This window comes from Lepidochelys kempii, chromosome 6 (genome assembly GCF_965140265.1).
Source record: "Lepidochelys kempii isolate rLepKem1 chromosome 6, rLepKem1.hap2, whole genome shotgun sequence".
NCBI lineage: Eukaryota > Metazoa > Chordata > Testudines > Cheloniidae > Lepidochelys > Lepidochelys kempii.
This window is the reverse complement of record NC_133261.1, coordinates 23,083,553-23,111,390: the sequence shown is the minus strand read 5'-3', so window position 1 is coordinate 23,111,390 and position 27,838 is coordinate 23,083,553. Positions and strand designations below refer to the sequence as shown.

The following is a 27,838-nucleotide window of genomic DNA, read 5'->3' as shown; positions in this document are numbered from 1 at the left end:
TAGACATGAGAAAGAAAGGTTTATTATCCCGATTTTACAGATGGAGAACTGAGGCACAGAGAGTTTAAGTGACTTGCTCAGGATCACCCAGGGACTCTGATAGAGCAGGGAGTTAAACCCTGATTTCCTGAGTGCCAGTCCAGGGCCTTAAAACAGAGCCATCCTCTCTCATTTTCCCAGTCCAATGCTTTCACCACAAGACCTGTCCTCCTCTTCAAGCGCAGTAAAATCAGTGGCTCTCAACCTTTCCAGACTAACATACCCCTTTCAGGAGTCTGATTTGTCTTGTGAACCCCCAAGTTACATCTCTCTTAAAAACTACTTGCTTACAAAATCGGACACAAAAATACAAAAGTGTCACAGCACACTATTACTGAAAAATTGCTGACTTTCTCATTTTTACAATATAATTATAAAATAAATCATTTAGAATATAAATATTGTACTTACATTTCAGTGTATAGTACATAGAGCAGTATAAACAAGTCATTGTATGAAATTTTAGTTTGTACTGACGTTGCTAGTGCTTTTTACGTAGCCTGTTGTAAAATTGGGCAAATATCTAGATGAGTTGATGTGCCCTCTGGAAAACCTCTGCATTCCGCCAGGGGTACATATACCCCTGGTTGAGAACCACTGCAGTAAATCAATAGTCCATGCATTCTTCTGTTACAGCCTCCAGTCATTCACCCTTTCACTTCAATGATCCTTTTAATAAGATTTTTTTAAAACCTATTTAGAAAGTTTTAGGTTTACAAATCCTTGCCAAGTAAATATAAGAGACAAAACAATAATGATTACAACAGTGAGTTTTTGTTCAGAGAAACATCATACAGTAATATCAGGTCTCTATTTAACAGGGTGTTACCATAATGCAGCGCGAGCCTCTTTACACAAATGAGATTTTAAAGCACATATTCCTCTATTGAGCAATCTTCTTACTAACTAGCATCTTTGTTAGTAACTCCATCACTTGTTAGGCTCTGACATGGTGCATGATCATATGGGAATCGACTGACTTATTCATGCTCCAGTAGTTTTATAGAGAGACAAAGGGAAACGTTCTATGATAGAATTTGAATACTCTGAATGCACCAGTGCCTTTCAGCCCAGGATGGCAAAATACTTTGCAGATACGGCAGCCTGCAGCATTTGCAAAAGTGATCGGCAATTCTGGGCACCCAGCTTGAAACAGTTTAAAGAGCGTAGATTTTCATAAAGTGCTAAGCACCAGCTCTCTGAAAATCAGCCTCCCTCAAAGGTGTCTCAGGTCGGGCAGCCAAAAAATACTTGTCACTTTTGAAAATTTAGGCCTTCTAACATCCCTCTGAGGTAGAGAAGTTTTATCAACATATTACAAATGTGGGGGGGGGAACAGAGGACCTGATTTGCTCCAGGCCACCAAAGAAAGAAGCAGCAGAGCTAGTAGGAGACCAGAGGCTTCCTGCTGGTCCAAACAAAGCAGGAGTTCTAGCTCTCAGTCCATTGCACTATCAAGATCTTTCATTGTAGTTAAACATCCCAGAGAGCTATGCAACACATTGTAACGAGAAGCAGGAGGAGAGCATAGAGAATGTGCTGGAGAACACGGCTTGCTATGGAGCTGAGCATAGACCTGATGTGGGCTGCATAGGACAGTACTGGCTAGTAGTGAGTTGAGATCTGACACGGAAGGTTTGCTTAAGCCCATATTATTTCTACCATGAAACATTCCCATGAAGTAGGGTGACCAGATAGCAACTGTGAAAAAACACGATGGGGGTGAGGGCTAATAGGCACCTATATAAGAAAAAGTCCCCAGAAAAGGGACTGTCCCTTTAAAAAAACAGGTCATCTGGTGACCCTACCATGAAGCAGAGAGTCTCTGTGGTACATCTGAAGTGCAGCCCTGCTCCAAATCATTGGCTCAGTACAACACTCTAGCATGCACTCTGTGATTACAATCGCACCTGCCACTGAGGAGCACTGGAGGAGACAGACAACGTAACAGGTGCCAACGTCCACCCCCCCTCCACTATATTTATTTGGGGGTATTCAACACCAAATCCTAACGCAGTTAAAAATCCAGAGATCCAGAGCCAAGAAGAATGCGGAATTCACAGCTTATCGCATTCTGAGAACAGGAACCAGTAAATAAGTCATAAATAAGTTAAACAATAAAGCAGGGAGGCAAAGGTTGAAGTGCCGAAGGTGGGAGTCTGCTCCAGACATGCAGTGTTCTTTTCTTCCTGGGGCAGCGAATGGGTGAGCACGCTTCGGTGACAATACGGAGAAAAAATGTGGTGGATTAGATTTGTCCAAAGACGTGGGCTTCCTTCTGCTTCCTGCATGGCAGTTTCTAATCAGTTCCCTGCTGTTGCACTCCTTCTGCTGCTGCCCTTAACACAAGTTCTTGCACAGAGCACCACAGGTAAGTCCGCATCTGTTGAGTCCTACGAGCATGGAGGAAATTTTCCCCATGAGCAGGTTATTCCATAACAGCCTATTGCAGGGTGTCTTGCACCTTCCTCTGAAGCAGCTGGTGCTAGCCATTGCCAGCAACAGGGTACTGACCTAGCTGGACCATGGGTCTGATCCAGTCTGACTGTTCCAATATCCAAAGAGAACTGGCTGACAATTTTGTGCCAACGTTGATACAAATGATTGTGTGCTTTTTCCAGAATGTTCTGTAGGAAATGAGAACCCAACAATAGATGAGAATAATCAGCTGGGGGCTATTGTTACCACCATTACAATGCAGCCTGGTGTCACAGTAACAATTGAGAACTCACTCGACTCCGGATCGTTTACCATTATTGGCACAGAATTGAGTCTAACCAAGTCCTTGGATTATGAGGTAAGTTTTTATTTGGAAAAAAAGAGACAATTAGCAGATGAGTTAATATTGTAAAACACTCTTCATAGAGTACAGGTCACGTGAAAGGGACATGATCTAATACCTCTGACAGTCACAGCACAGCTGGCTTGTAAAATGGCGTCACCTTTTCCATTTTACTGACGTTCGGTATCCTGAACAGGGAACTTGTATGCGTAAATTCAACCTTTTCTGCCCCCACCAACTCTCTCTTTTTCAAGGGAACACTGGGGGAAAGCCGACAGGTGCAGAGATAATAAGACAGAAAATATCATAATGCCACTGTATAAATCCATGGTACACCGACACCCTGAATACTGCATTCAGTTCTGTTCACCCACCCCATCTCAAAAACATATATTAGAGTTGTAAAAAGTACAGAGAAGGGCAACAAAAGTGATTAGGAGGATGGAACAGCTTCAGTATGAGGAGACATTAAATAGACTGGAACTGTTCAGTTTAGAAAAGAGACGACTAAGGGGGGATATGATAGAGGTCTATAAAATCGTGACTGGTGTGGAGAAAAAAAAGTGTTATTTACTCCTTCACATAACACAAGAACCAGGAGTCACCCAATGAAATTAATTGGCATCAGGTTTTAAACAAAGAAGTACTTCTTCATACAATGCACAATCAGCTTTTGGAACTCCTTGCCAGAGGATTTTGCGAAGGCCAAATGTACAAATGGGTTCAAAAAAGAATTAAATATATTCATGGAGGATAGGTCCATCAATGTCCATTAGCCAAGATGGTCAAGGAAGCAACCTCATGCTCTGGGTGTCCCTAAACCTGTAACTTCCAGAAGCTGGGACTGAATAACTGCCCTTTCTGTTCATTCCCTCTGAAGCATATGACACCAGCCGTTGTCAGAAGACAGGCTACTCATCTAGATGGACCACTGGTCTGGCCAGTATGCCTGTTCTTAAGTTCCCTACCCACGAAGTCTATTCCAGGGGTCCATAAGGTGTGTTGGAGAATATGGTGCAGGTTTTAAAGCAGAGACTTGTAACTGCATTTCAGTGGAGTTTGGATACTCTCCACGGCTGGTTTAATATCATACACATACATACACAAAATGACAACAGTCTAGAGCTGCGAGATGATTCTGTTCACCTTAGTGGAGTTCTAATTTGGAAATTGAATAGCAATTTAAATGGCAGAGTTGTTAACTATTTCACTGCCGATTATTTTAATAGCCAGCAAATGTGCCAATCCTAAACTGTCCCCCAGCAACAAAAGCCTCCAGCTCCTTCCCACCCTCTCAATAGTTTCTGCAATGCAGTCCTGCTTTTCCCAATGTACAAATCTGAAGCATATCGAACAATGAAAGATTTCCTGTAAAAACAGACTCTGTGGGGGACATTGTACTCATTGTTCAATATTAACCTCTGTTTAATTTACCTGGATCTGCTGCAGATTTTCCAGCCAGACTCACTGTAATGTGGGAGCAATGAAGGGGCACTCTAGCAGGGTGGATGTTAATTCTGCAGTCAGATAGACAGGGTTTTGGCTATGGGAACAGATGTAGCCATGAAGAAAGGAGCTGGACTGATTGGTATCTGTATAAACAGAAACCTCGCTGAGCATCAGCGTCAAAGAACTCTCTCTCACTGCCCCACTTTTGGTCTGGTCTAAACTGGGAGGGGGAGGGGGAAAATCGATCTAAGTTACACCACTTCAGCCTCATGAATAACGTAGCTGAAGCTGACATACTTAGATCTACTTACTGTGGTGTCTTCACTGCGGTGAGTCGACGGCTGACGCTCTTCCGTCAACTCCGCCTGCGCCTCGCACCCTGGTAGAGTACCGGACTTAACAGGAGAGCGCTCGGCGGTCGATTTATCGCATCTAGACTAGACCCAATAAATCGACCCCCGCTGGATTGATCACTGCCCGCCAATCCGGCGGGTAGTGTAGACAAGCCCTAGCATCACGCATGGGGGGGAAGTGTCCAATCCTATCTGCAGCTATGTAAATCTAGAGTAACTTCACTGAAGTCAATGGAATGATTTCACACTGACACCAGTGTAACGGAGATCAGAAGCTAATTGAAGGCCTGCAAAAGGAAGAAAGAAAAATATCTTAAAAAAAAAAAGTATAAACACAGCTGAAGCAAAGCACTTATTCACTAGCTTTATTTTAAGCATATACTTAAATTCCATTGATTTCAAATGAGATTTGTCCCTAAATCCCAACTGAAGTAAAAGGGATTTAAGCTCGTGCTTAAAATGCACAAAAGCATGTGCTCAGTTACTTTGTTGCATCAGGACTGGAGTGAGCCACACCTGAGAAGAATGTTGGTGCCACAATGGATGTTTTTAAAATGACAGACTTTTTGTTTCTGTTTTTAAAACACAGGCAGAAAATGTGTTACTAGTAACCCTGCTTTGCTGGAAAGGGGGTGTCGAGGTGAGTGTAATTTCTAATATGCTGCCATATTGCTAGATAGAAACTAGAAACAGGACACCATTCTTGGCTCGGATGTTAACTATTCACAACACATACCCCTTGTGAGAAACTGCTCATTCTCATGGTTAAAATGTTGTCTTCTCCTGGAAAGAGCAAAAAGAAAAAAAGAAAAAAAACAACCCACTGCCCATGAGATTTCAGTGCCATCATATCCAAATTCAAACCCAGGCCTTCATTCAGCCTACAGCCCAAATGCACATGTAGTCCAGTTCCAATTCTGATTCTCACACTGTCTTCTCAGCTCATGCCTACCAGTCAGTGCTGCTCCGAACGGTCTTACTTTAGTTGTGATTTTTCTCCCCTCTTCCTACCTCCCGACCAGGTCAATTCTGTGAATGTTGTAGTAAAAGTTGGCAATTTGAATGATAACAGCCCGTCATTCGAGGAAACAAATATCACTGCAAAGGTTCCTGAGGTAAGGGTTTTATTAAAGTGTTGTCATAATAAAGGGAAGATTACAGATCGGATCATTCCAATTCATGTGGGACTCTAATTTGGCAAGAGGAAAATGATTTATAAGCATGTATGAAACCTGTTCTCGTCCATGAAAATTAGAGAACTATGCTTCCTTGACATTTCAGGTTAGAATTACTGCCCGTGCAGTCAAAGTCATTTAAAACCTGACTGTCAGAAGTGCTGAATCTTTGCTGCTTCTGTTGACTTCAGCTGTTTTGTTGTAGGTGCTCACTACTTCTGAAATCAGTACTTAACCTATTTAGCCAAAATCAAAGCACACAGAGGAAAGCAAACTGAAGCCAAGAGTGGCACCCCTTAATGTGCAGCTCTCCAGGGGCTTTGTCTATGGAACCCACTTCTCAGTACACGTTACAGGTCCCCCTCTGTGCTGACTGTCACATTTCCTAAGGTAACTGCACCTCTGACCTCTTATGGGCAGCCTTGAGGGATCCCACCCAAATTTCGGGCCTCTGGTGGTCGACTTTCTTGGGGCAGGATCTCACTATCCTCTCCCTTCAGACCTATGCTGCAGATTTCTGCAATTCACTGTGATCACCTCAGCAGAACTGACTTGAGTTCAGCACCTGCAGTCCTGCTCTCTCAGAGGCAAGGACAAGGTTTATCAGCGACCAGCCAGCTTTCATAAAGCAAAGTACTATTTAGTCAGAACAAAAGCTCTGCACAGAGAAGACGCATCTTAAAAAAAACAGGCAGTTTATATTCAGGCTTAGCTACCAGGTGTCACCCATCTTCCACATAGAGAACCTGGCAGGTTTCAAAACACTTCAGGTCCTCTTGTGAGGCCTGCCCTTCTTGGTCACACTGATCAGAGGATAGGAACCTGTTGCAGCCACAGCTTGGGAAAACTTGACTCTTTAGCTCAAGCTACAGCAGCTCCTGCTTTTAGCTCTGGTTAAGTCCCTGGTGTGTCAGCCAAGATGGCAGCTATCACATCTACGCCGGGGAATTTTAGAATACACACTTCTGCTGGCACCATCTCAGTTCAGCAACACCAGTTCCGATAAGGGCCCTAGTGTAGACAATGCTCTGGGGGCATCCAGCATTTTTACCACCATGTCAATTAAACTTGGTCAGAGGTGGCAGTGGGAGGATTCTCTCTAATTCAAGAGCACTGACCCATACAGCACAAGGGGACTAGGAAGGATTTACCAGTGAGGACACTATATCCAGCATGTGACCATTTGCCAAAATGGAAAAATAATCATGTATATTTGTTTTGAGGATACAAAAGTGAATACGATCATTATACCCGAGAAGAGCGTAACTGCTAGCGACCTTGATCTGGACAACATACAATATGAACTTACAGCGATCACCCCGGTGAGTATGTTCATTGCAAAAGCATAGAACTCTTCGTTAGTGATTTACACTGGCACCAACTTTGAGACAGGTGACAAGTGGGACATTCAACAAGAGTTGGTTATTTCACCTGCTGGAGTACATGTGAGATTTCCAGAAAGATAAAGCAAGGACAGAGCAAGGAGGCACTAGTGAAACAGAGAAATCCATGTTTTAGATAATTAATTCTTCAAAAATTCACACTTAAAAATATATATTACCAGAGCACCTCTTCAGCATTAACATTACAGTAGTGTCTAGAAGCCAACACAAGGTTGGGGAAGAACTGTACTAGGCTGTACTACAAACACAGTAAGAGAGAGACCCTGTCCTGAAGAGCTTAGACTCTCAATAGGTCAGCAGACAGAGTGGGAAAGGAAGTACGATTACCCCAGTTTTACAGACAGGGAATTGAGCCACAGAGAGATTAAGGGATTTGCCCCAGGTCACACAGGAAGTCTGGAGCAAAGCCAGAAACTGAATCCAGATCCCCTGAGCCCCAGTCCAGGGCCTTAGCCACAAGATCAGCCTTCATCTTTAAGGATTTTGTTGAAAGACCAATGGATAATTTATATTCAGTTAAACTGATGCCAATCTTCAGTATAAAGGATGGTGTTTTGTCATTTTGTTTGTTTTAAGTTTTAATTAACAAAGGAATGGATAAAAACTTTTTTTCAAACAAAAAAAGAAGAGAATCATGTCAAGGGCAGATGGGGGTCAAAGTTCTGCATCAATTACACTTGTGAAACCTCACTGATTTTAATGGAGTTAAACAGGTGTAAATGAGTTCAGAATTTTACCCATCAGGTCAGATTCTGGCCTCAAAATGGTATAAATCAGGAAGAATGCTATGAAAGGCGCTGGTGTAAGTGAGAGCGAAGCCAAGCCTGTTATTTCTGACTACAGTAGAAAGCGATGTGCCAAGTTTTGCTCTCTGTTCCACTAATTTAAATCTGAATTCAGCCCTATGATCATTTTGAGAGAAGAATGTTCAAAATTCCACTAATGATCCATACTGAAATGCCAAAGATGATTCCATTTTACTAACAAGAGACCAAAAAGAGTTCAAAGCATCAACAGATGAACTATGCATGTATTTCTCCTATAAATACCCAGCCTTGGATGTTATATATGTTAAGCAGCTAACAGTATTTCAGAGTGTGTGTCTGTGATGGAGACAGCTATCATCCTTCCCCGCCCCCTCTTGTTTTTCAGGAAGCAACTGACTACTTTAACATACAAGGAATTAATAACCCAAGCATTTACTTGCACAAAACCCTGGACTATGACAAATATAAATTTATGCAGTTAATCTTGTATGCAAGGGTGAGTTTTATATGTGAGCAAAACATTTCATTCTTCACAGCTGCTATGTCCTGGTGGGTATTCTATCCACCAACATAGCTGTAATTGTCATACTAACAATAGTTACAGGGCTAGATTCTCAGCGTGTATCAGCTGGCATAGCTCCATTGGAAAAAAACAAATCGATGCAGCTACACTGATTTACATCAGTTAAGGATCCAGCCCATTAGATTTTGCAGGGGCTTCCGGGAAGGGGGTTCTAAGGTTGGAAATATGCCTTGCATCTAACAGGAATGTTCTGATTTTCTGTATAGGACAGGGCACCTGGCAGCGCAGATGGTAATACAGCCACTGCAACTATAAACATAGACATCCAACAAGCCGACACCAAACCGCCCTGGTTCCAACCGTGCACTTTCCTTAATGCGGATAAGAAAGTTTGCATCAGCAGCGGGTACATTGGAAGGGTCAACATCTCAGAGAAAACGGTAGGCAGCCCACACAGGAGCTTATGCTTTCAGTCTGTATCCCAGGACAGGTCTTTAGCATCACAGATATGGTCCAGGCCCGATCGGAGCAGAGGCCTAAGGCCCTGGTTCCTGGATTCACGTGATGTTGGAACCTCAGATTTAAATTACTATATTCCTAGCTCCCATCGTGGTGCAGAAAAGCTTGAAAACATGAGGCAGGCGTAAGTCAAGGCAGTGACTTCTCCCTGAGTCTGCAGCATAGTCAACAGGGAGGAAGCCAACTGGTCCTGCAGTCACCATCAGGGAGCAGACCAGGTCCATTCCTTGGGGAAGGGGCTTGCCATATTTGGCAGGCATCCTGCCACCCTGCCTTTCATTGCTGGAAGCATGGAGGGGACCACCCCTCTAGTTCACTCCTCTACTGGGGTGTAGGCCATGGGAACAGCCCCAGTGTCGGGGTGTGCCTAGGGCTTCAATCCAGCCCTCAATACGGTGCCCTTTCTTTGAAAAAGTTGTTTGTCTGCTTAGGAGAGATGCCTGCTGCTGCACCCATGTGATGCAGCCTGTATCTATGCCATCACCATACTCCATCAGACGTCCATCAACATTGTTGCTTGAGTTTACAGCACGGTATTACCATCCTAAGAGAGATGAGAGCATTGGCATAGAGTCAGTGTGGATGTGCTTAGCAAAACAGTTGCTCAAAAAGCCCTTTGGGAAATTAAGGCTTTGTAATGCGAGCTCCGGTAACTCCCTCTCAATAGTGAGGGACGATAATAATGACACTAGAACATCAACTCTGAACACCTGTCTAGCACTGATCAGCTCAGTTCATGAGGCGTTTGGAAAATCTGTTCTGAATCAGATACTGGTACACATTGGTCTCTCTCTTGCCTGAGGACGGGCTGCAGGACTGGACCCTTTGTGGGGTTTGCTCAGCTTTGTTCCATGAGACAGCTCTTTGCATGTCTTCACACCCCACACGGAAGAAGGTTACAGTCAAACATGGTTTGTTTTCCCCAGCAACTATTTGAGACTATGGTCAGCAGAATAATGCATGTTGGGGAGGCTGGGAGAAGACTGGTTACACTGAACAATAAGTCACCCTCTCCCCCAAGGATCATGCCCAGTACCAGCTGTATCACTTAGTCATGAGCAGGCTTTTGACGCCAGTCATAAATAAGGACATGTCAGTGCAGTGGCAAGTCTGAGTCAACCACTGAGACTGAAAATTCCCAACAGCAGAGGGTTCATTGCTTTTGATGCATACCTAGAGCAAGGAAGGAGCTACACCACCCCAAATTCTATTCTCTGTCGTCTCTGTTCTGCAGTAGTCAACCCCTGGCAATAAGCATTGTGTTTTCCAGTAACAGAGTGCACGTGAGCTAAGTATCACTTGGATTGGAAAGTTCTGCAGGCATCTAGTGTCTTGTTTTTAAGAGTCTCGCCTTGTTGTTGCAGACTGAACCACTGATCCTAAAACCTGGGCCCCTCTATGCCATCGACCCTGACTACACTTTGAATGAAAAAATAGTGTATAGCATTGTTGATGGTGAGTAAAGTTCCTATCTTCCCAAACATTCATTTCCCATTGGTAATATTGTCAAGTTTCCCTCACCAGTGGGGGGAATCCTCAGAATTAATATTTAGTCACAGCAATATAGCTCTAGATCAGAAAAATAATTACTGCAATTAATTGCCTGTGTTCCTGTCGTGTCTAGAGGCCCCATCAGGATAGAATTAGGACCTCCATTGTGCTAGGTGCTGTATAGACACATAGTGGGAACCTCATAGGTTTCTTGTCTCTTTAGACTGTAGAGACGGGGAGAAAAGGAGCAGCACATCACTACAACCAGAGCTCAGCGCAGTGTGTTTGTTTGGGGGGGGAGGGGAGAGGGAGAAGCTCTTTTCTGTCAGCTGATACAGATCTTTATCCTAATGGCTGGGGCTGACTTTCTCCATTCCAGTCACACTGATTCCAGCTAGTCTTCAACCTGCCTGAACCAAAAATTCCTGAAACCTTCTGTGTTTTCATTTTTAGTTGAGAATTTTGTATTCGCACCACTGGACATTGCGAAAAGCTCTGACTGGGATTCCATGCGTTAGTCTTGATTTCAAAAGATAAAGGCTGGACTATAATCAGCTGATTTCTCCATGGTCAAACAGCACATTATTTCAGTCAACGTTTTTTTGTTTTGTTTTGTTTTTTTTAAAAAAAGAGGTCAGTTGATTGACAAATACAATTCGTCCATATCAGACAGATTGTTAGTTCTCTGATCTTTTTAATTTGTTCTGTAAGGCATGGCCTAGCTGCATACCCATATGGCAGTGCAGAACTGAGTAGGGAACATGATGCTGACAGTGAGCAACGTGTCCCACTGTGTTGTAAAAAAATCTCTTCATTCCTTCCCAAGGCTTGTGTTGTCACTAAGGCACTGGAGTGGGACCCAGGAGACCTAGATTCCACTCCTGGCTCAGCCCCACAAACTTCCTGGGTGACCCTAGCCATGTCACTTAGTCTCTCTGTGCTTCAGTTCCCCGCATCGGTAACATGAGGGGAGCACCTCCTTTGTCCTTTTAGATTGTAAGCTCTCTGAGGTAAGGACTGGCTCTTACTATGTAAGTACTAGCACAGTCGGCCTCATACATCAGCTGGAGCCACTTAAGTGCAACTTAAATAAGAAGTGTCGCTCTCTTACCTCCAGTCAGGCTTGCATGTGTCTTCCTGTTGTTCTCATCAGGCTGAATCTACGCTTTGAGGTAACACTGTGTCCATGTTACATGTCCCCAGTCCTAAAGCCTGGCAAGGGTGATAAGGAGATGATGTCATGGGTTGCAATATCCGAGGTGCAAAACACATAAGCCACAGCGAAATCTCTTAAAGCTCTAGATACGTTTACTAAAGTATCTCTTATGGTCAACACTAGTCCCAATTAACCTTCCCATTGTCTTTAGGAAACAAGGACGATGTATTCTTATTGGATAGTGATACAGGGAATATAACGATGAACAAAGCAGCAAATACTACAGACATGTTCATTTTGCGTGTCATGGTAAGTCTATTGACATTCCAGAACCCCAGGTCTCAGCTCCAGAGCTTCTGGCCAGGAGGACAGTGACTTTACATGTGCTAGGAGTCAAGGAAACCACAGTGCTTCGGCTTGTGATGAAGAGTAATTAAACACAGGATTTCTTCTTGAAGCATCCAGTGTGCAACAGGTGTCTGGAAACGGGTGTTATCCTGCCTTGTTCCTACAAGCAAAATTCCTGCTGGGATTTCTTAGTGGGAATTTTGACCTGCGTAAAGATGACTGGATTGTGCCCTCAAATCAGGATGTAGGAAGCAACCTTAACTGAAGAGCCATCCATCTGGGTTAAAATTATCATAACTTAACAGAAAGGACTAGTGCTGGGGACTTGGGCATGATCTGTGTGGGCACAAAAGCAGTTATTTAGTCTGCCCACATGAATAAGCTCCATTTTCCAACTAGAATATAATCAAAGGAAAGTCAAGAGTTTTAAACCATTTTTGGGGAAAAAATATGTGCCAAGCTCTAGATTATCAGGCTGTAAACACAGCTGCTGGTGAAACCTCTTGATGTTATGCAGCATAGCCATGTCTGCTGGCTTGGATCATCCTATCCTAGTAATATTTGGCACTTCTGTAGCCCTTGGCATTGAAGAATTGAAGGCACTTTACATATATAAATTAAGCCTCAAGCACCTCCCATGTGATAGGTGGGAAAATTTTAGGCACAGGAAGGTTAAGAGACTTGTTCAAGGTCACAGAGAAAGCCAGTGGCAGAGACTGGGCTAGAACACAGCAGTTCTAACCATCAGTCCCCTGCTCTAAATGTTAACTTAGTCCTATCCCAGCCTCCCATCATGGGCCTCATCCAAAGCCCATTTGATCAACAGAAAAAAATCCCTTTGACTTTAATGGGCTTTGGATCTGGCCCCACATCCTCTTGTGTCTCACCAACAAAGGGAATAGTTGTGTGTCTGTATTGTCTCCTTTCTCTATAGGCCACCCAGGCCAACAATGCACTGAGATACTCCTTCAGCACAGTAGAGATCAAGGTCATCGCTAAAAGTAGCCACGCACCATACTTTGAAAACTCCAGGTACACAGGGACGGTGTCTGCCGGGCTGGCCACTCTCAGTCTGGTCATGGACTCTAAAGCACCTTCAATACCCCTGAAGATCTTTGCAGCTGATGACGACTTCCCTAATGTAAGGAACTGGAAGGGTTTGGTCTGTTACTCTACATACTTCATGCGTGGATCTGGATTGGGGGTGGGGGATAGGAGGGAAGGGTTTGCCACTGACTTGAGAGGCAACCAGATCAAGCCCATCGAAAGCTGCTGATGGCATCCACTGTGACAGGGAAGCCCAGAAATCCCAAGTCCGGATCTCATAGCCTTTCAGTCTCACTGCAAGGCCCATCATTTCCTCAGACATTGAAGGACGGCTCAGCTTGATGGGGACATTACTGATAGGAGCAAGCGAGGATAGGTATTTATCTGTCTGCAACAGAGTGATTGATCCTGGGTAAAGAGAGGAGATTGACAGTTTTAATTGGCGTAAGGGCAGCCAGGAACACAGCATGGGTACCTGTTATGCTGCACCCTCACCTCAGGGGCACTCCCTCAGGCTTGGATGCAGCATTGCACAGGGTGGGCTTTGTCTCTCTTGCACCCTTTGTTGACCATTTTTTCAGGCCTGTGATGGCCTGTCTCTCTCCAAGTCGTCCATGGCCTGGCCCTCCAGTCAGGTCTCCTCTTAAGTTCAGCCCCCTTCCTCTGCAAGTCCAAATAAATACCCACTCGGGTTCCACTGACGTTCACTGCTTCTTGGCCCCTTCCCTCAGCCCCTCCACAAAATTTCTCCTATGCTGCTTCCTTCTAGCAGGTCCCCTGCTCAGGGATCTCCCTGCTCTTTGCAGGCCCCATCTTAGGCTCCCCCATAGGAACCTACCCTAATCCCTGTGGGCCTTCCAGCCTGACTCCCCCGGGCCCTTCCCAGAGAGGGAACTCCCCTTGTTCTGGTCTCCTCTCCAGGCTGAGTTCACAGCTCCTTTTAAATCATCCTCGTTCTGGGGTCTATCACTGTAACTAAGCTCCATCGCACCCAGCTGGGATCACTAATTCACTGCATCACCAGTGAAGCTGAGGAATAGCTCAGCTGCTCAGCCTAGCTTGCTCTAAAGGGCCAGCCAGCCTGTGACAGGAACAGGACATATATAGATGGAACAACATACAGAAATACAGCAACAATTACCCCAGTCCAGAAGCCCAGCAATAGGCTTATGCAACGTTTTTATCCCATTTAAACCTTCCCAACAGGATTCCCTTGTGCTGGTTCTTTGCATGGGAGTGAATTTCACCCTGAGGGAACCATTTTTATAGGAGTAAGGATTCCGCTCATTGTTATGGGCAACAATTTCTGGGAAAACACAGACAGCCAATGCAGATGCTTAACTCACTTTCTTATCTAATTTTTCAGAAACTCAACCCTCAGATCACGTACAGCATTCAAAACAGCAGTGATTTCACTGTAACCAGAGATGGACTTGTCCTGACAAACATAATGCTGCAGTCAGCCACAACTATAACAGTATTGGTATGTCATCTTTCCCGATAGGCAGAGGATAGTTATCTGTATTACAGTAGCTCCCAGAGTATCTGGGGTCCCCGATCAGAGCTAGACACATCATAAAAATGACAGCCCCCACCCTAGAGACCTTACAATAGAAACAGATGATGAGACAACAGCTGGGGCGATAGGGAGCTCAAGGTAATCGTGATCATAGAGCAGAGGTGGGCAAACTACGGCTCAAGGGCCACAGCTGGCCCACAGGACCGTCCTGCCTGGCCCTTGAGCTCCCAGCCAGGGAGGCTAACCCCCGGCCCCTTCCCCGCTGTTCCCCCTCCCCCGCAGCCTCAGCTCGCCGTGTAGCCAGCGCTCTGTGCAGCGGGGCTGCAAACTCCTGCCAGGCAGTGCAGCGGTGTGGCTGGCTCCAGCCGAGCGGCGCAGCTGCCAGACATGCTGCTCTGAGCAGCATGGTAAGGGGGCAGGGAGCGGGGAGGTTGGATAAGGGGCAGGGGGTCCCAGGGAGCCGCCAGGGGACAGGGAGTAGGGGGCAGTTGGATAGGCGTGGGAGTCCCGGGGGGCCTGTCAGGGGACAGGGAGGGTTGGATAGGGGGTGATGTCCTGGGGGGGCAGTCAGGGGACAAGGAGCAGGGAGGGTTGGAGGGGTGGGGGGTTTTTAGGGGAGCAGTCAGGGGGCGGAAAGTACGAGGGGGCAGATAGGGATAGGCACAGCCTTCCCTATCCAGCCCTCCATACAGTTTTGGAACCCCGATGTGGCCCTCAGGCCAAAAAGTTTGCCCACCCCTGTCATAGAGCTAACATGCCTGAGAAGCCTGTAAAATACAGGACTGTCTGCCAGAGCCAGTCAAGAAATGGGTTTTCCCTCTCACCCATGGAAAATTTCAACGAACACACACACACACACACACACACACAAGTTTTCCAGAGTTTTCGGTAGAAAATTTCAACTTTTCATTTAAAACAAAACAAAATTTTCAGTTTTCCAATGAAAAGTTAACAAGTTTCAAAGAAATCAGACATTTTTCACAAAATTTTTTGTTTAGTCAAAAATCCAGTTTTCCACAGGAAAAAAATTGACAGAAAGATTTCAATGAGCTCCGCTGTCTACTAATCATTGTAAACCTGGTGTTACATATGCACAGAATTTAACAAAAAGAAAACAAAATTTGTCTTCTTGGAAGACTTTAGGACCCAGCTAAAAGGTTGACTGTGCAATTAACACTGTTCGTATCTACCAGGTTCCCATTTAGGATACAGACCAACTCTTGTTGGGAAGATGAAATACTAAGGGACTCATCCTTGGTGGATGTAAATCAGCATCAGTGGAGCTGTGCCATGTTCCAACAGCTGAGGTTCTGGAAGTTATTTGCAATTGTCGTAACAATGTTAAGAGCTCTCTTTTGTGTAGGATTTTTCCTCTGAGCTGGCTTTTTCCGAACGATCATGCACACAGAAGGGTTTACACAAAGAGGGGCAATGTTTCTTAAAATTAAGAATCTGCCTTCCGTAGACCCACAAAGTCACCAATGACTTAACTGGGAGCTACGTCCAAAAGGGACTGATGAGAGATAAAGACTTTTGCTGATTTGGTATATGCACCAGCTGTGGGGACTCTGAAATCCTCTGATAAAGCCTTTTGTTTTTTCCCCCCTCTGAGCAAGAAAGGGGGCTTATGCTTTTGGGTTTTCTTAAAGGATAGATCTTTTTTGTCACATTGTGTATCCTTCTGCCAGTGCCAGATTGTTCCCTGCTGTATTTCTGGAGGAAATATGGTCTAGTGTTGAAAGCACAGGACTGGAACTCAGGAGATCTGAGTTCTGATTCCAGATCTGTCAGGCTTCCTGCGTGAATTTGGGCAAGTTAGTTTACCCCTTCATGCTTCAGAGTCCCCATCTGTAAAGCAGCAAAGAAAATGCTTCCCCACTTCATAGTTGCAAAGGATGCTGCAAGGATTGTTATAGAACGTGTATAAAGCTCTGAGTGCCTCAAGCGGGAGGTGCTGTGGGAGTGTACAGAGTACTATTACTTCAGGGGATGTTCGGAGAATGAATGAATGAATGAAGCAAGCAGCCAATGTCATCTCCTTCTCATGTCTGCATAGGCCACTGCTACTGATGAGGAGAGTCTGCAGGAGGCAAACACTGTGATCACGGTGGAGGTCACACCTTCCACAGGTACGCTGGGCATCCCATTGTTTTATGGTTCTCAAAGAGTTATTTTACATTGCCCCAGGCAATCTAGAGAACACAGATCACACATTAGAGACTATGGTCCCAATTCAAAGCCTATTCATATCTCATAGGAGGCTCTATTCTATTCTCCAGCTAGAGCACTCCAAGTGTAGCCTTAAAACACTCACAGCAGCCTCCCCCACCCAAAGTGCCAGGGATTTAGCCTTTGACAGCTCACTTTCCTTTTCCCATGTTTTTTATACATGTGACTAGAGCTAGGATCATGCTTCGTTGTACATACAATGCTTCATTTTATTGGTCAGAATGAAGAGGGGTGCTGAGTGTTGGCAAAAGTGAGAGTCACAAGGGTACCTTGCTAACGGGTTTTTCCTAGTTTGCTTAAAAAGGAGCAGATGGCAGCTGCTCTTATCTTTAAAAAAGAGAAGGGAAGCCAAGAGGTCCCAGCATACTGTGCTTCATTTTGATCCCAGCAGCCTCCTACTCAGGTCAAGATGGAACATTAACTTCTGGGATCTTTAGCTCTTACTAATATGGAGCTGTGACTCATGCAAAATAGGATAGCCATAGGGCAATGCATGGAACTCTTCACGTGGCCCCCTGGCCATCACAGAACCTCTTTGGAACAAGGTAGTTTGTGCCTTCCATACTCATTAGCAATTGCTGTTGGATAGAATTTACACTCAATCAGATTTGAAAGCTTGATGAGCACCTCGTAGTCTGCATGAAGGCAGACCAATATTGCATTGCACATTAAATACACGGAGTGGGTCAGAAACCCCTGGCCACCTTGCCAAATATCCTTCTTGGTTTATATCCTACTACACCTTGCAGAATGTTGCAGTTGATATCCTGCATTACCTCACCACTATAACAGTGTTTGGATAACAGCAGCAAAATGGTGCTTAGACGTGCACAGAAAGATACAATAGGCCAAGTGGCAAAAAGTTTTCCTGAAAAATGTCCATTATACTTGAGGACACACCCATCTGTGTGGGCAAACACCTGCAGCTTCACATGCAGACAAGAATTTGCATGTGCAAAAACAGGAGGAGTCCCCTTATGAATGCAGATTTGCCCGCACTCACAAATATTGCTGGTGCATTTCGGAGGCCCTTTTAAAATATGGCTCCACAAGTCTTCTGCTGATTGTTAAGATTCATGCCAGTCCTGGACTTGAGTAGGTTTTAAAATTCTGCCTGCCCATGAACATAATTCCACTTTTAAAGAGTTGCAAGGAGGGAGAAGTTTTAGCTCCTTCTCCTCCAGCCAGTAGAACACACACCTTTCTTGGTTATTTATATTGAAACTTTATGGCTTGTTGTATCAATCGTCACCTGCTTTACTTTTGCTCTGTTCTGATGAATAAAATGTTTTGCCATTGTCAAAAATAAAGTAACATGAAATTGTAGCTAAAAGTTAAACACCACCTCGGGTACCTTTGGGTCTCCAGGGACAACAACTCTTCCTACCTCTACCACCACCACCACCTCCGCTGCTGCTGGGACAGGAACCACCACTCCAAAACCTTCTGGTTCATCATCAGCTTCACCACCTGGAGTAACTAACACGGCTTCTACATCCAATTCAGGACCCATAAAATCCACTTCTTCAGTGAACATGACAACCAACAATGCTGGCACATCTGGGCCCACTGGAAAGCCTGTGACAGGTACTCCCTCAGGCTCACTTATCCCGCCTCTTGAAACCACAACACAGCCTGCTACCACAAAGTCTTCTACCAGCGCAGTATCCAGCATGCATCCAGTGGGGTCTTCAGAATCCGGAATCACCAAATTCCCCATAACAGGAACAAACCCAGGTGGAACTGTTCAATCCACTGCTCCGCCATCTTCCCCATCTGGTGGGCCCAGCCCTCCTCTTACATCAACTCTAGTAGCAAGCAGATCTCCGAGGCCATCAGACCCTGTGTCTTCTCAAACATCCTTCACAAACAGTCATCAGACAGGTAGATAGATGTGTGTGCTACTCCGAATCAAGGCGTTCCCCCCCCCCGCCCCACCCCGCAATAGCTCTGCGCTCAGCAAATTCAGTTTAATTCTCGCTGTCTGTTTCTGATTTGTCCTCCTTACGAATGGGAGAGGTTTCCAAGGAAGTCTCAAGAACTGCTGCAGTATTGATGACTCAGTAGGATGTACTCACCCTTTGGGATCAATATTCCTCAACATAGCAGTATGCTATTGGGGAACACTGTGCTACTGGAGATAGCCCTTTTTTGTGGTGCACAGCAAGGCTCTGACCACTTGGTGTCATCAAGGTCCCATGGCACCTTTTGCAAGAGAAGGGGGGCTAAACCCCCATGTCCTGGGGAAAGCCCAATCTGGATAATTACTTTTTAGTGCCTAACTAAAATCCCAGTGCAGCTTTTACTGGATACAGCATTCTTCTTCACTTTCTGTTCTCAAATGTTGCTTGGTATTGCCCTGTGCTGTTAAACTGCTGTATTCCGAAGGCAGCTGCCTTTCAGTGTTGGGGAAAGGGACTCCTGTGCCTATTTAGTTTGTAAATTGCTTTGGAATTCTTTCAGATGAAACCTGCTAAATAGATTGTGACTTTAGGTACAGCCCTTTGAAGGCAGTTAAGTGTAAGGTGCTCCACCCCAGATGCAGCCATGAAGGGCATTGTGGCTCAGAGACCCCTCTCCAACTCAATTCTACCAGTACTCAGGAGGGTAGCACTTCATTGCTGCTGACCAGAGCTGGTCAGAGAAACTTTGATGGAACCATATTCTGTCAAAAATCAAAAAACACTGCAAAATCAGATACATTTTGCCAGTTTTCTGAAAAATTTCAGTTTCTCATTTTTTGGTTTTCCGTGTTTTAGAGTGAAGAACTAATAGGGATTTTAAATATATATATATATATATATATATATATATATATAGTGCCACAGTACAGAATCTTTCAGAATCCATTCTAAACATCACAAAGTGTGAAGACTTTTGCCCTGGATAAGTCAGGCAGCAGGTCCTCAACCGGATAATGACTTATTTTCAATGTTCTGTTAAGTGGTTCTGGATCACTGCAAATCCTCAGTTTACCTGGAGATTCTCTCACCACTACTAGGCTGCCGATCCACTTTGAGCTAGTTTCAACTGGTGTAACGATGCCTCTGAGCAGTCTTGCTTCTTTTCAGACTTGCCAGTTGCTCTGTCAGTGGATTCATCAGGCTAAAACTCTGTTTAAGAGATCTCACAGGCAGCATGTGGGGATGGTTTTCTAACTTCAGCTTGCCCTTTAGGTGCCCATCTTCAAATATGGCCTTATATTCTGTTAAAATGCTGGGCAGGGCCCTTACTGACTGTTCTTCCTCCTCTCTCATGCAGAGGATATTCTAGCGTTGTACTACAATCCAATCCACGGCTTGCACTGCCCTGCTACCTAGCAGCAGCTGGTGCTACTGTGCATCAACTAGTATTGACTCCAAGCGATAGCCATGAAACAGGAGACGTTTTCTTATCAACAGCCTGCTGTTCTCAGAATGACCAAGTCCTGGTGGTGTACAATGAAACCACATTTCTCCTGTCTCAGATTGCTATGTCACTGTTGCTGGGATTACATTTGCTGCTGGCCCCACAATCCAGCCGGAATCAAATTGGTCATTGAGCTAATAGCTGAATGGCTGACCGCCTTCTTTGTCAGTGCACATAGATAGCCTTTGGATTTGCTGAAGTCACACTGCAGACATACTTTTCTTCATTGGAAGCCTCTACATCCACAAATCGTTGCATGTCCTGCTGCTTTTCTTTCTTTCCAGGGTCACTGCAGCTCGGGGACAAAGTGGTTGTGTTTCCCACTCTCCTTGCAACACTGCCCATTGGCTGGGCAATTTCTTTTTTCCTTGTTATGTTGCTTTGCGCAGTACATACGCTGGACAATGATGCCTACGCTCTCAATCCGTCTGTCTCTGTCCTGCTTCCTGAGTCTGTGTATTTGTTCTGCACTAATGGCTATCATGGTTTTGATCTTTTCCCTGGACAGTTCAGCTGCTCTTGTTATTTGGAAGCCTTTCTCTAAGGTTAGACTGTTTTCCCTTCACAATCTTTCCTGTAAGCTGGAATCAGGTGTGCCGCAAACGACTCTGTCTCTAAATCATGGCTACAAAGTTACATGTGGATGCCAGAGTTCTCAGCTCTGTAGTGTACACATCTATTCTCTTTTCGGCTTCTTGGTTTGGGGTAAAAAAAACGATCACCTATCTCTACAATCTCATTCTGCTTGAGACCCCAGCACAGAAACACTTTCATCGGCTGTTCCAGTGTCTCACTCATGTCTCATCCCCAAAGAGGTAGTAAAAAAAGCTTTATCTTCTTTTTCTCATAGTTATTTTCCATGGTCAGCTGTGTATATGACTCAGTTCTTGCTTCCACTGCTTCCCTGCTCGTGCAAAGATTTGTGTGTGGAAATCCAGCTTTCCCAGTCCCTCCATGCTACCAGATTGCTCCATTTCTAGGTGCTGCTTCGTTTGCGTGTTAATCATACTCTCTTCTTTGCTGTGGTTCTCACTAGACTGACTGCTGTCACCGTGGTTTCACGTACTGCATTCTGGGTAACAACATATGAGGAGTTCATGTTTCTAAAACTAAACTGGCTCTTTAGTAAGAGAACTATTTGCAGAGGTGCTGTAGCAAGCATTCTAGCCATGTGCACCCAAATGGGGTTCTTGGTGCCTTCTCCAAATTTTTCCCTCCTCCAGCCTGTGTTTTTCTCCAAGATCCAGGCTAGAATGGGTACCTCCATTTCTGGATGCCCAGGCTTAGACTGATGGGGCCTTATTTTCAGAAATGCTGAGCTCCTCCAGCTCCCAATGACTTCAGAGGGAGCTGCAGGTGCTTCAGCCTCTCTGAGGGAAAAAGAAAAACACCACCCCACCCCCTGGCAAGTTATTAAGTGCCAAAATTAGGCCAACATTTTCAAGTCTTGGTACCTAAAGTATCTAAGATTGAAACCCCAGAAACTGAGGTACCCAAACATAGATGTGACTTTAAAAATTTGGCCCTTCGTGTCTATTTATCAAACAAACAACATACTGGTAACTAGGCAAGGAAATGGTTTTACCGCTGTACTAAAAATATGTTGGCTTGGAGTACTTAAAGTGACAGAACTATTGCCCTATTTTCCTGTATACACAGTATATTTCAGAGGGCCAAGTCAGCACTATCAAAGGCAAGGAGGAATGAGCCAATAGGCCTGTTCTGGATCTAAATGCTCTGACTCCTATCCTCAAGGCTGTTCTTTGGTGTCAAGGGATTTGTATGCCAAGGACCGGAGTGTACTTTAAGGGTGTGAGCCAAAGTGCATTGAAGAAGTCAGTGGGAAAGTTATAGTACATTTTAATAATACTCAACTTATGGGAGGTTGATGCTGAAGTACACTTTAATTCCTAGGACATGTGCACCAAAGGGATAACTTCACACCCACTGACGTCAGAAAGAGTGAAGTCTTGCATCAGTTCTACAGACTGCATTTCCCATCACTAATCATGGTATCAAACACAATTAAGTAGTAAAATTTCATACAAGTGCCAGTCCTTCACTGTCACGTTAATAATAAACAGTTGGCAGTATCACCGGCCCAGGTAATATTCAAAGTCCACAATTAAAACATGCCAGCAAAAGGGCAAAACACGCTATTAATTATTGTGAAACTTGAAAGAAATTGGTTTACTATTCAAAATGAGGATGGAATAAGAAACAAATATTCCTAGAGGTAAGCTAAATAGGTGAATCCTCTGAAAGTATAGTACTGTGTCTCAGTTTTGATGCTGATTCTGGTAAGGGCTTCTTGTACCTGCTAAGTGCTGAAAGTATAACACAAACTTACAGCCAGGAAAAGCTGGCAATTTGCCATAGGCATGGAATATAAGAATCAGAGTGAGATGCTGTCATCAACGAAGGATTAAAGACACTTTAAAATAGTGCAACTTAATGCAACTCCCAAGTCAGTCACTTTCCTCTGCGCTTTACTGCAGCATAGCAACAAGCACAATGGCCAGTATAGTAGCTTTTATCAGCATGACAGCTGTAATATGGCACAGTAAGTCCACCAGTTAATAGACAAGAGGGTAGAAGGTGCTTCTCAGATCCCACTGACGTCAGTGCAAATTGCAGCCATGTAACAGAGATCGGAATGCTATTCTGGTCAAGTTTTTATTCCCTGTTTTTACTTGGCCCCAAATCTCTGGGCTAGAACGCTGCACAAAGGATGCCTCATTTTTCCACTAGAAAACAAACAAAAAAAATGTTTTCTTTTGCTGGTGGAAATTTGTGAAGCAAATATTGTCACAAAGGTCTGCTCTAGGAAACACCACTGTTTATTTGCTCATTCAGTTACACAGTCTAGGCAGTGATAAGCAGGTACAGGGATGAGAATGGATCCTACTTGCCTTTTAATCATTTGAAACTTAAAGTAATAAACTCCAGCCACAATCTGCCTTCCCACAATGGGTGTAAACTTTTGTCTGGCACTGTACAGAATGTGCCACAGACATGTTTGCTAAGCCACAGGTACTGATCCCCGCAGCACTGGGCACCTCAGCTCCCACCTCATTCAAGGTCCAGGATGAGGAGCTGTGATTAAGGAAAGGATGCTCTGGGGGTTAAATGTGGTAAGCCAAATGTCAACACAACACTCCTGTCCCAGTCCAGCAATTCTTTCTCAGGAAAAATTCCCCATTTGCTTAAATGGGAAAATCACCTTTGTAAGTCCCAGCCTCTCCATTCGGTGTCCTTCCAAAAGCCGACGCCTCAAGCACGCCACTGCAGTACACCCTGTCAGATTAAATGGGTCCGTTTCCTCACTTGCACTCTACAGGAGAGTTTTCCCCTTGATCTTAGAAAAGCAATTTTGTCTTCTCCTCCTCCAATCAAGTCTTGCATGAAAGGCCACCTATAAGTGATTCTGAGAAGTGTAACATCCATTTGTTTTCCTCGTAGGTACAAAAGACGCAAGAGCTAACCTGCAATACACTGCACAGGACATGGCTGCTTTAGGCGCCACGTTGGCGGTACTTCTGGTAATAGCCTTACTGTTGCTTGGATTGATTGTCGGCAAGCATTATGCAAACACAATTAAGCATCTGGTTGGAAAAGAGAGCGACAAAGTAAGTGGTTAATTTGTAACTGTTTCGTTTCAGGGTTGCCTTAGAGCTCGGAAATGATGCCTTGGCATAAGGGCCAACTTTTCCTTTTCCCGGGGGATGCTCCACCCCCATTCTGCCCCGCTCTTGCTCTGCCTCTTCCTGTCCCCTCCTCGAGGACCCCTGCCCGCCCACTGCTCTCCTCCCTCCTCCCCCATCCGCTGATTGGTGCCACCGTTGCTGACCTCCTTTCCCCCCCTCCCACATCAGCTATGGCTGGTGGGTGCTGAGCACCACCCATGGAGTCAGCACCTATGTGTCTTGGGGTTAAAGAAAGAACCAGGGTGCTGGGATATCCACGTTCTATGTCCTGCTGTGTGACTGTGACAGGTCGCATGGACCAAAGTTTAAGCGTCGCACTGAGTATGCAGGCCTCCATTTTTTGGTGAGCCAAACGTCACGCACTGTCACAGTCATTATGATTTGTATTGCCATAGCACGTCGAGGCTCCAGCCCCTCTGCTATGCACTGTACAGATATAACAGCAGGATGACCCATGCCCCAGAGAATTCAAAGAATAAGAGGCCAGACAATAGGTGGATTCAAAGAGATAGGAGTAGGAACTCAATGGGAGCTGCAGGTGTTCAGAACTTGAGAAGTCAGGAACCCAGAAATGGAGGACCCTAAAAATCAGTGGCCTCTTTTGAAAATGTTGGCTTTAACGTCTTTGGGCTTCCATTGTCTCCATCTGCAAAATGGCACTAATACTTCTGTTACAGGAGTGTCAGGAGGGGAGATTCACTAACGTTTGTAAAGCAAGACCCTTAGATGGAAGGTGCCTTAGAAGTGCAAAGTATTAGATACACTTCTTATGGGTGTCCTGTGACTGCAGCGGTGGTACTGAGAGATGCATCAAGTGCCTGCATCTCAGGTGATTGCTGCAAGCCTCTGAGATGAGACATGTTGACCCAAGTCAGGGCTTCCATAGGAACAAATGGGCCCCAGCAAATGCTAATAACACCTAAACGGAGTAATGGTGCTACTGGACAATCACTCTGCCAGGAATAAATGTCCCAATAATTCACCAGGCTACCTGGGGTTAGGAGCAGTTTACAAAAAAAAAACACTCTCCCTCAAGGTCTGATGGAAGAGGGGAGGAGTCATGGAGGTGAGGCTGCTGTTGATTAGTTCACTGGACTGTCTTGCATCCCCCCCACCCATCCTTAAACAAATCGAGCTGTTCTGAACTTGTCCTTTCCCATAGGGCAGGGATGGCCAAACTGTGGCTCACAAGCCACATGAGGCTCTTTTACTATTAAAGCGCAGCTCACACAGCCCCCCACATCCCCCTCCCATTCTCCACCTACCAGACTGGGGTGGGGGAAGCTTGGGACTTCTGCCTTGCAGCGAGGTGGTGGAGATCTCAGGGCTTCTGCCCAGTGGGATGCACCTGCCAGGGCTCTGGGCTTCAGCAGGAGCTGGGCTGAAGCCCTGAGCCCATGCAGGCACCCCCTGGCTCTTGGGCTTTTGAAGATTGTCGTATGTGGCTCGGAGGGTCAGTAAGTTTTGGCAGCCATGCCATAGATTGTTTGATTCAACTTTTCTGATGGTAGAAAGGAAGGGAGGGGAAATTACATCTCAAAAGTTACCACTAGGGTATCGCATGCCTCCTGTCTGGGCCCCCTCGACAGCCTGATCCTCAGCTGGCAGCAGGGGTGCAATTCCACTGATGTCCGCAGAGCGGTGCCCGAGCATTTCATTTCTCCCCCCCTCTTTCCCCCCCCATCATGAGACATTTCTGCTCTTGCCATTCCCCCAGGATCCCCTTGAGGATTTAAGTAACCAAGGCTACCAAGATGATGAAAATCCTGTTTGGAGCACGAAAGACAATGAATCGCTGAGAAGCGACACTTTGGAGAACGGTACCCCTGTCGGGCAGCAGCCGTCAGACGGCTTCCTTCCTCTGGAGCCCAGGGTGGAGAGCACCATTGCAACAGCTTCCGCTGCCACGAAGGGTGGGGAGGAGAACAAAGAGGGAAAGGACACAGACAGCAATAAAGAAGTGAAATCTATCCTCACAAAGGACAGGAAGACAGTGGACGATGGATACAAAGCTGTGTGGTTTAAGGATGATATTGATCCAGAGACAAAGGATGATGTTGTAGTGCTTGAAGACCAGGTTGACAAAGAAGATGATAGTGATGGGGACGGGGATAGGAATGAGGAGGAGGAGGATGAGGAGGATGAGCAGGGCAGTCAGCACGGTGACCCAGTGGTGTCCTTCATTCTAGAGAGAGCTCAGCTCCAAGCAACGAATGGGAACCTCAAACCTGACCAGGATGCAGACACAGAAGACGACATTTTGTTATAGGCTCAGCAAAATGAGTTTTGCCAATCTGGAAACTGTGGGTAATTTGAAGCCACTTTTCTAAGGGTCCCAGGTTCTTTGTGCTGTGAGAGAGACAGGCCTGCTAGCAAACAGGTGGCTGGCAGATTTCACGAACATACTCTCCGTGATCCCCTTCTGCCTTCTAGTGTAAACAGATTTTAAGGCCAGGTAGGACCATTGTGATTATTTAGTCTGACCTTCCTAGCACAGGCCATAAAACTTCACTCAATGATGCCTGCACTGGGCCCAATAACTTGGGGTTAAGCTAGACCATCTCCTTCAGAGCTGATATTGATTTAAATCAAGTATCTTCTTACTCCAGAGGAGAGTCCAATCCACAGTTCCTAGCTTCAAAGGCCAGTGCCTTACCTATTAGGCCACCGGCACTATGCCCAGGTCTTACTTCAGCCAGGGGGCTCCAAAAATACTTCTGTTCCCTCTTTCCAGTTTTTCTGAGGGGCAATCAGGAGAACTCTTTGGCAGTGATCTAGATACCCTTAAGCCTCCCTTCAAATGGCTGAATAGATGTGAATTTCCTATGGCTTTCTCTACAGATGAACCCCTCCCAACTTAATTAGTGGGGAAGTTCCCAGGGACAACTTCAGGTTTTGCTTCAAAAATGATGCAGAGAGTCCATTTTAATTGGTTTTGACATGAAACAGGCAATTGCCACAGAGGTTTGCTTTGAGGCTCATTTAAATCCCAGTGCTAGTTACACCACTGAGGCACCACCATTTAGTGGCACAAAATTAAGGGAAGTACAGGTTCCCACTGAGACTGAATGAGCCTCATTCACCCGCCAGGTAAAATTAACAGCCTCCCGCTTCACTGCAAGCTCATTCTGCCCACAGAAGCTAGAGAGCATAGAAACAAGCGTAGTGGGAAATACCATTACATTTCCTGTTATTAGCATAACTTAGTCATTTCCTCCCTACGCCAGGAATGTTTATTTACACAAACTGGTAACACTTTAATGGAGTATTTTATTCTTTATTGTTTTTAATTTAAGACTTGATTCTTCTTGCGGGGACACCGCTGTGATATCAAGGCCATTACTCCCGATTTCCACTGGTGTAATTTAGAATAGGAATGTGACCCACTGTGGCTTAGCGAGTCCAAAGCCAGGCCCCAGTCCTGCAGACGTTTAGGCATTTGCTTACATTTATGCGTGGGAATAGTCCCAATGAAGTCAACAGGGCAAAGCTGGGCCTCATCCAGCATTTTCCTAACCATGAAGACCACAACGAAGGATTAAACCTATTAATTTACAGAGGATTTCAGCATGCGCTGCCGCTGCCCGCAACTACTGTAAAGTAGCCCTCTGCTTTGGTAACCGTATTGTACTTGGTTTGTTCATTGATCTGATTTACTGGTGGGGCAGAAGAGGGTAAACTCTCCTTCACAGAGCCCTTTCCCAAATCCACAGGGACACTGGTATACAAATCTCTTCAGGGGGAGTCACACCTGGGGCCAATGCGAGGAGACCTGGGCCACGAGTTAGTAGAAGGCTCCTTGTTTCATATTTAGATGATGATCAAGGTGGGTTTTTTTATGGCTCTCTGATCGCTGTCATGCTAAGCCGAATGGACCACATGTGTCTCTGAAATAAAGCTGTGGCATCCAGGAGTGCGGATAA

At 45.2% G+C, this 27,838-nt stretch overlaps 1 protein-coding gene across 3 annotated transcripts; it reads left to right on the top strand.

Annotated features, from left to right (window-relative positions):
* The first annotated feature begins 2,187 nt into the window (after positions 1 to 2,187).
* CDHR5 (cadherin related family member 5) lies at positions 2,188 to 27,838 on the top strand. Of its 3 annotated transcripts, none has more exons than XM_073347133.1 (15): positions 2,188 to 2,410; positions 2,661 to 2,836; positions 5,213 to 5,263; positions 5,646 to 5,738; positions 7,022 to 7,120; positions 8,354 to 8,464; positions 8,758 to 8,931; positions 10,375 to 10,465; positions 11,869 to 11,966; positions 12,940 to 13,146; positions 14,419 to 14,535; positions 16,628 to 16,700; positions 18,169 to 18,684; positions 23,671 to 23,837; positions 25,633 to 27,838. In XM_073347133.1, the coding sequence occupies exons 1-15, from the start codon at positions 2,278 to 2,280 to the stop codon at positions 26,182 to 26,184; spliced, it is 2,658 nt and encodes an 885-aa protein (XP_073203234.1). In that variant the 5' UTR covers positions 2,188 to 2,277; the 3' UTR covers positions 26,185 to 27,838. The 3 variants fall into 3 exon arrangements, with proteins under 3 accessions (XP_073203234.1, XP_073203235.1, XP_073203236.1); XM_073347134.1 differs by having other exon boundaries at positions 2,191 to 2,410; positions 18,169 to 18,387; XM_073347135.1 differs by lacking the exon at positions 18,169 to 18,684 and having other exon boundaries at positions 2,195 to 2,410.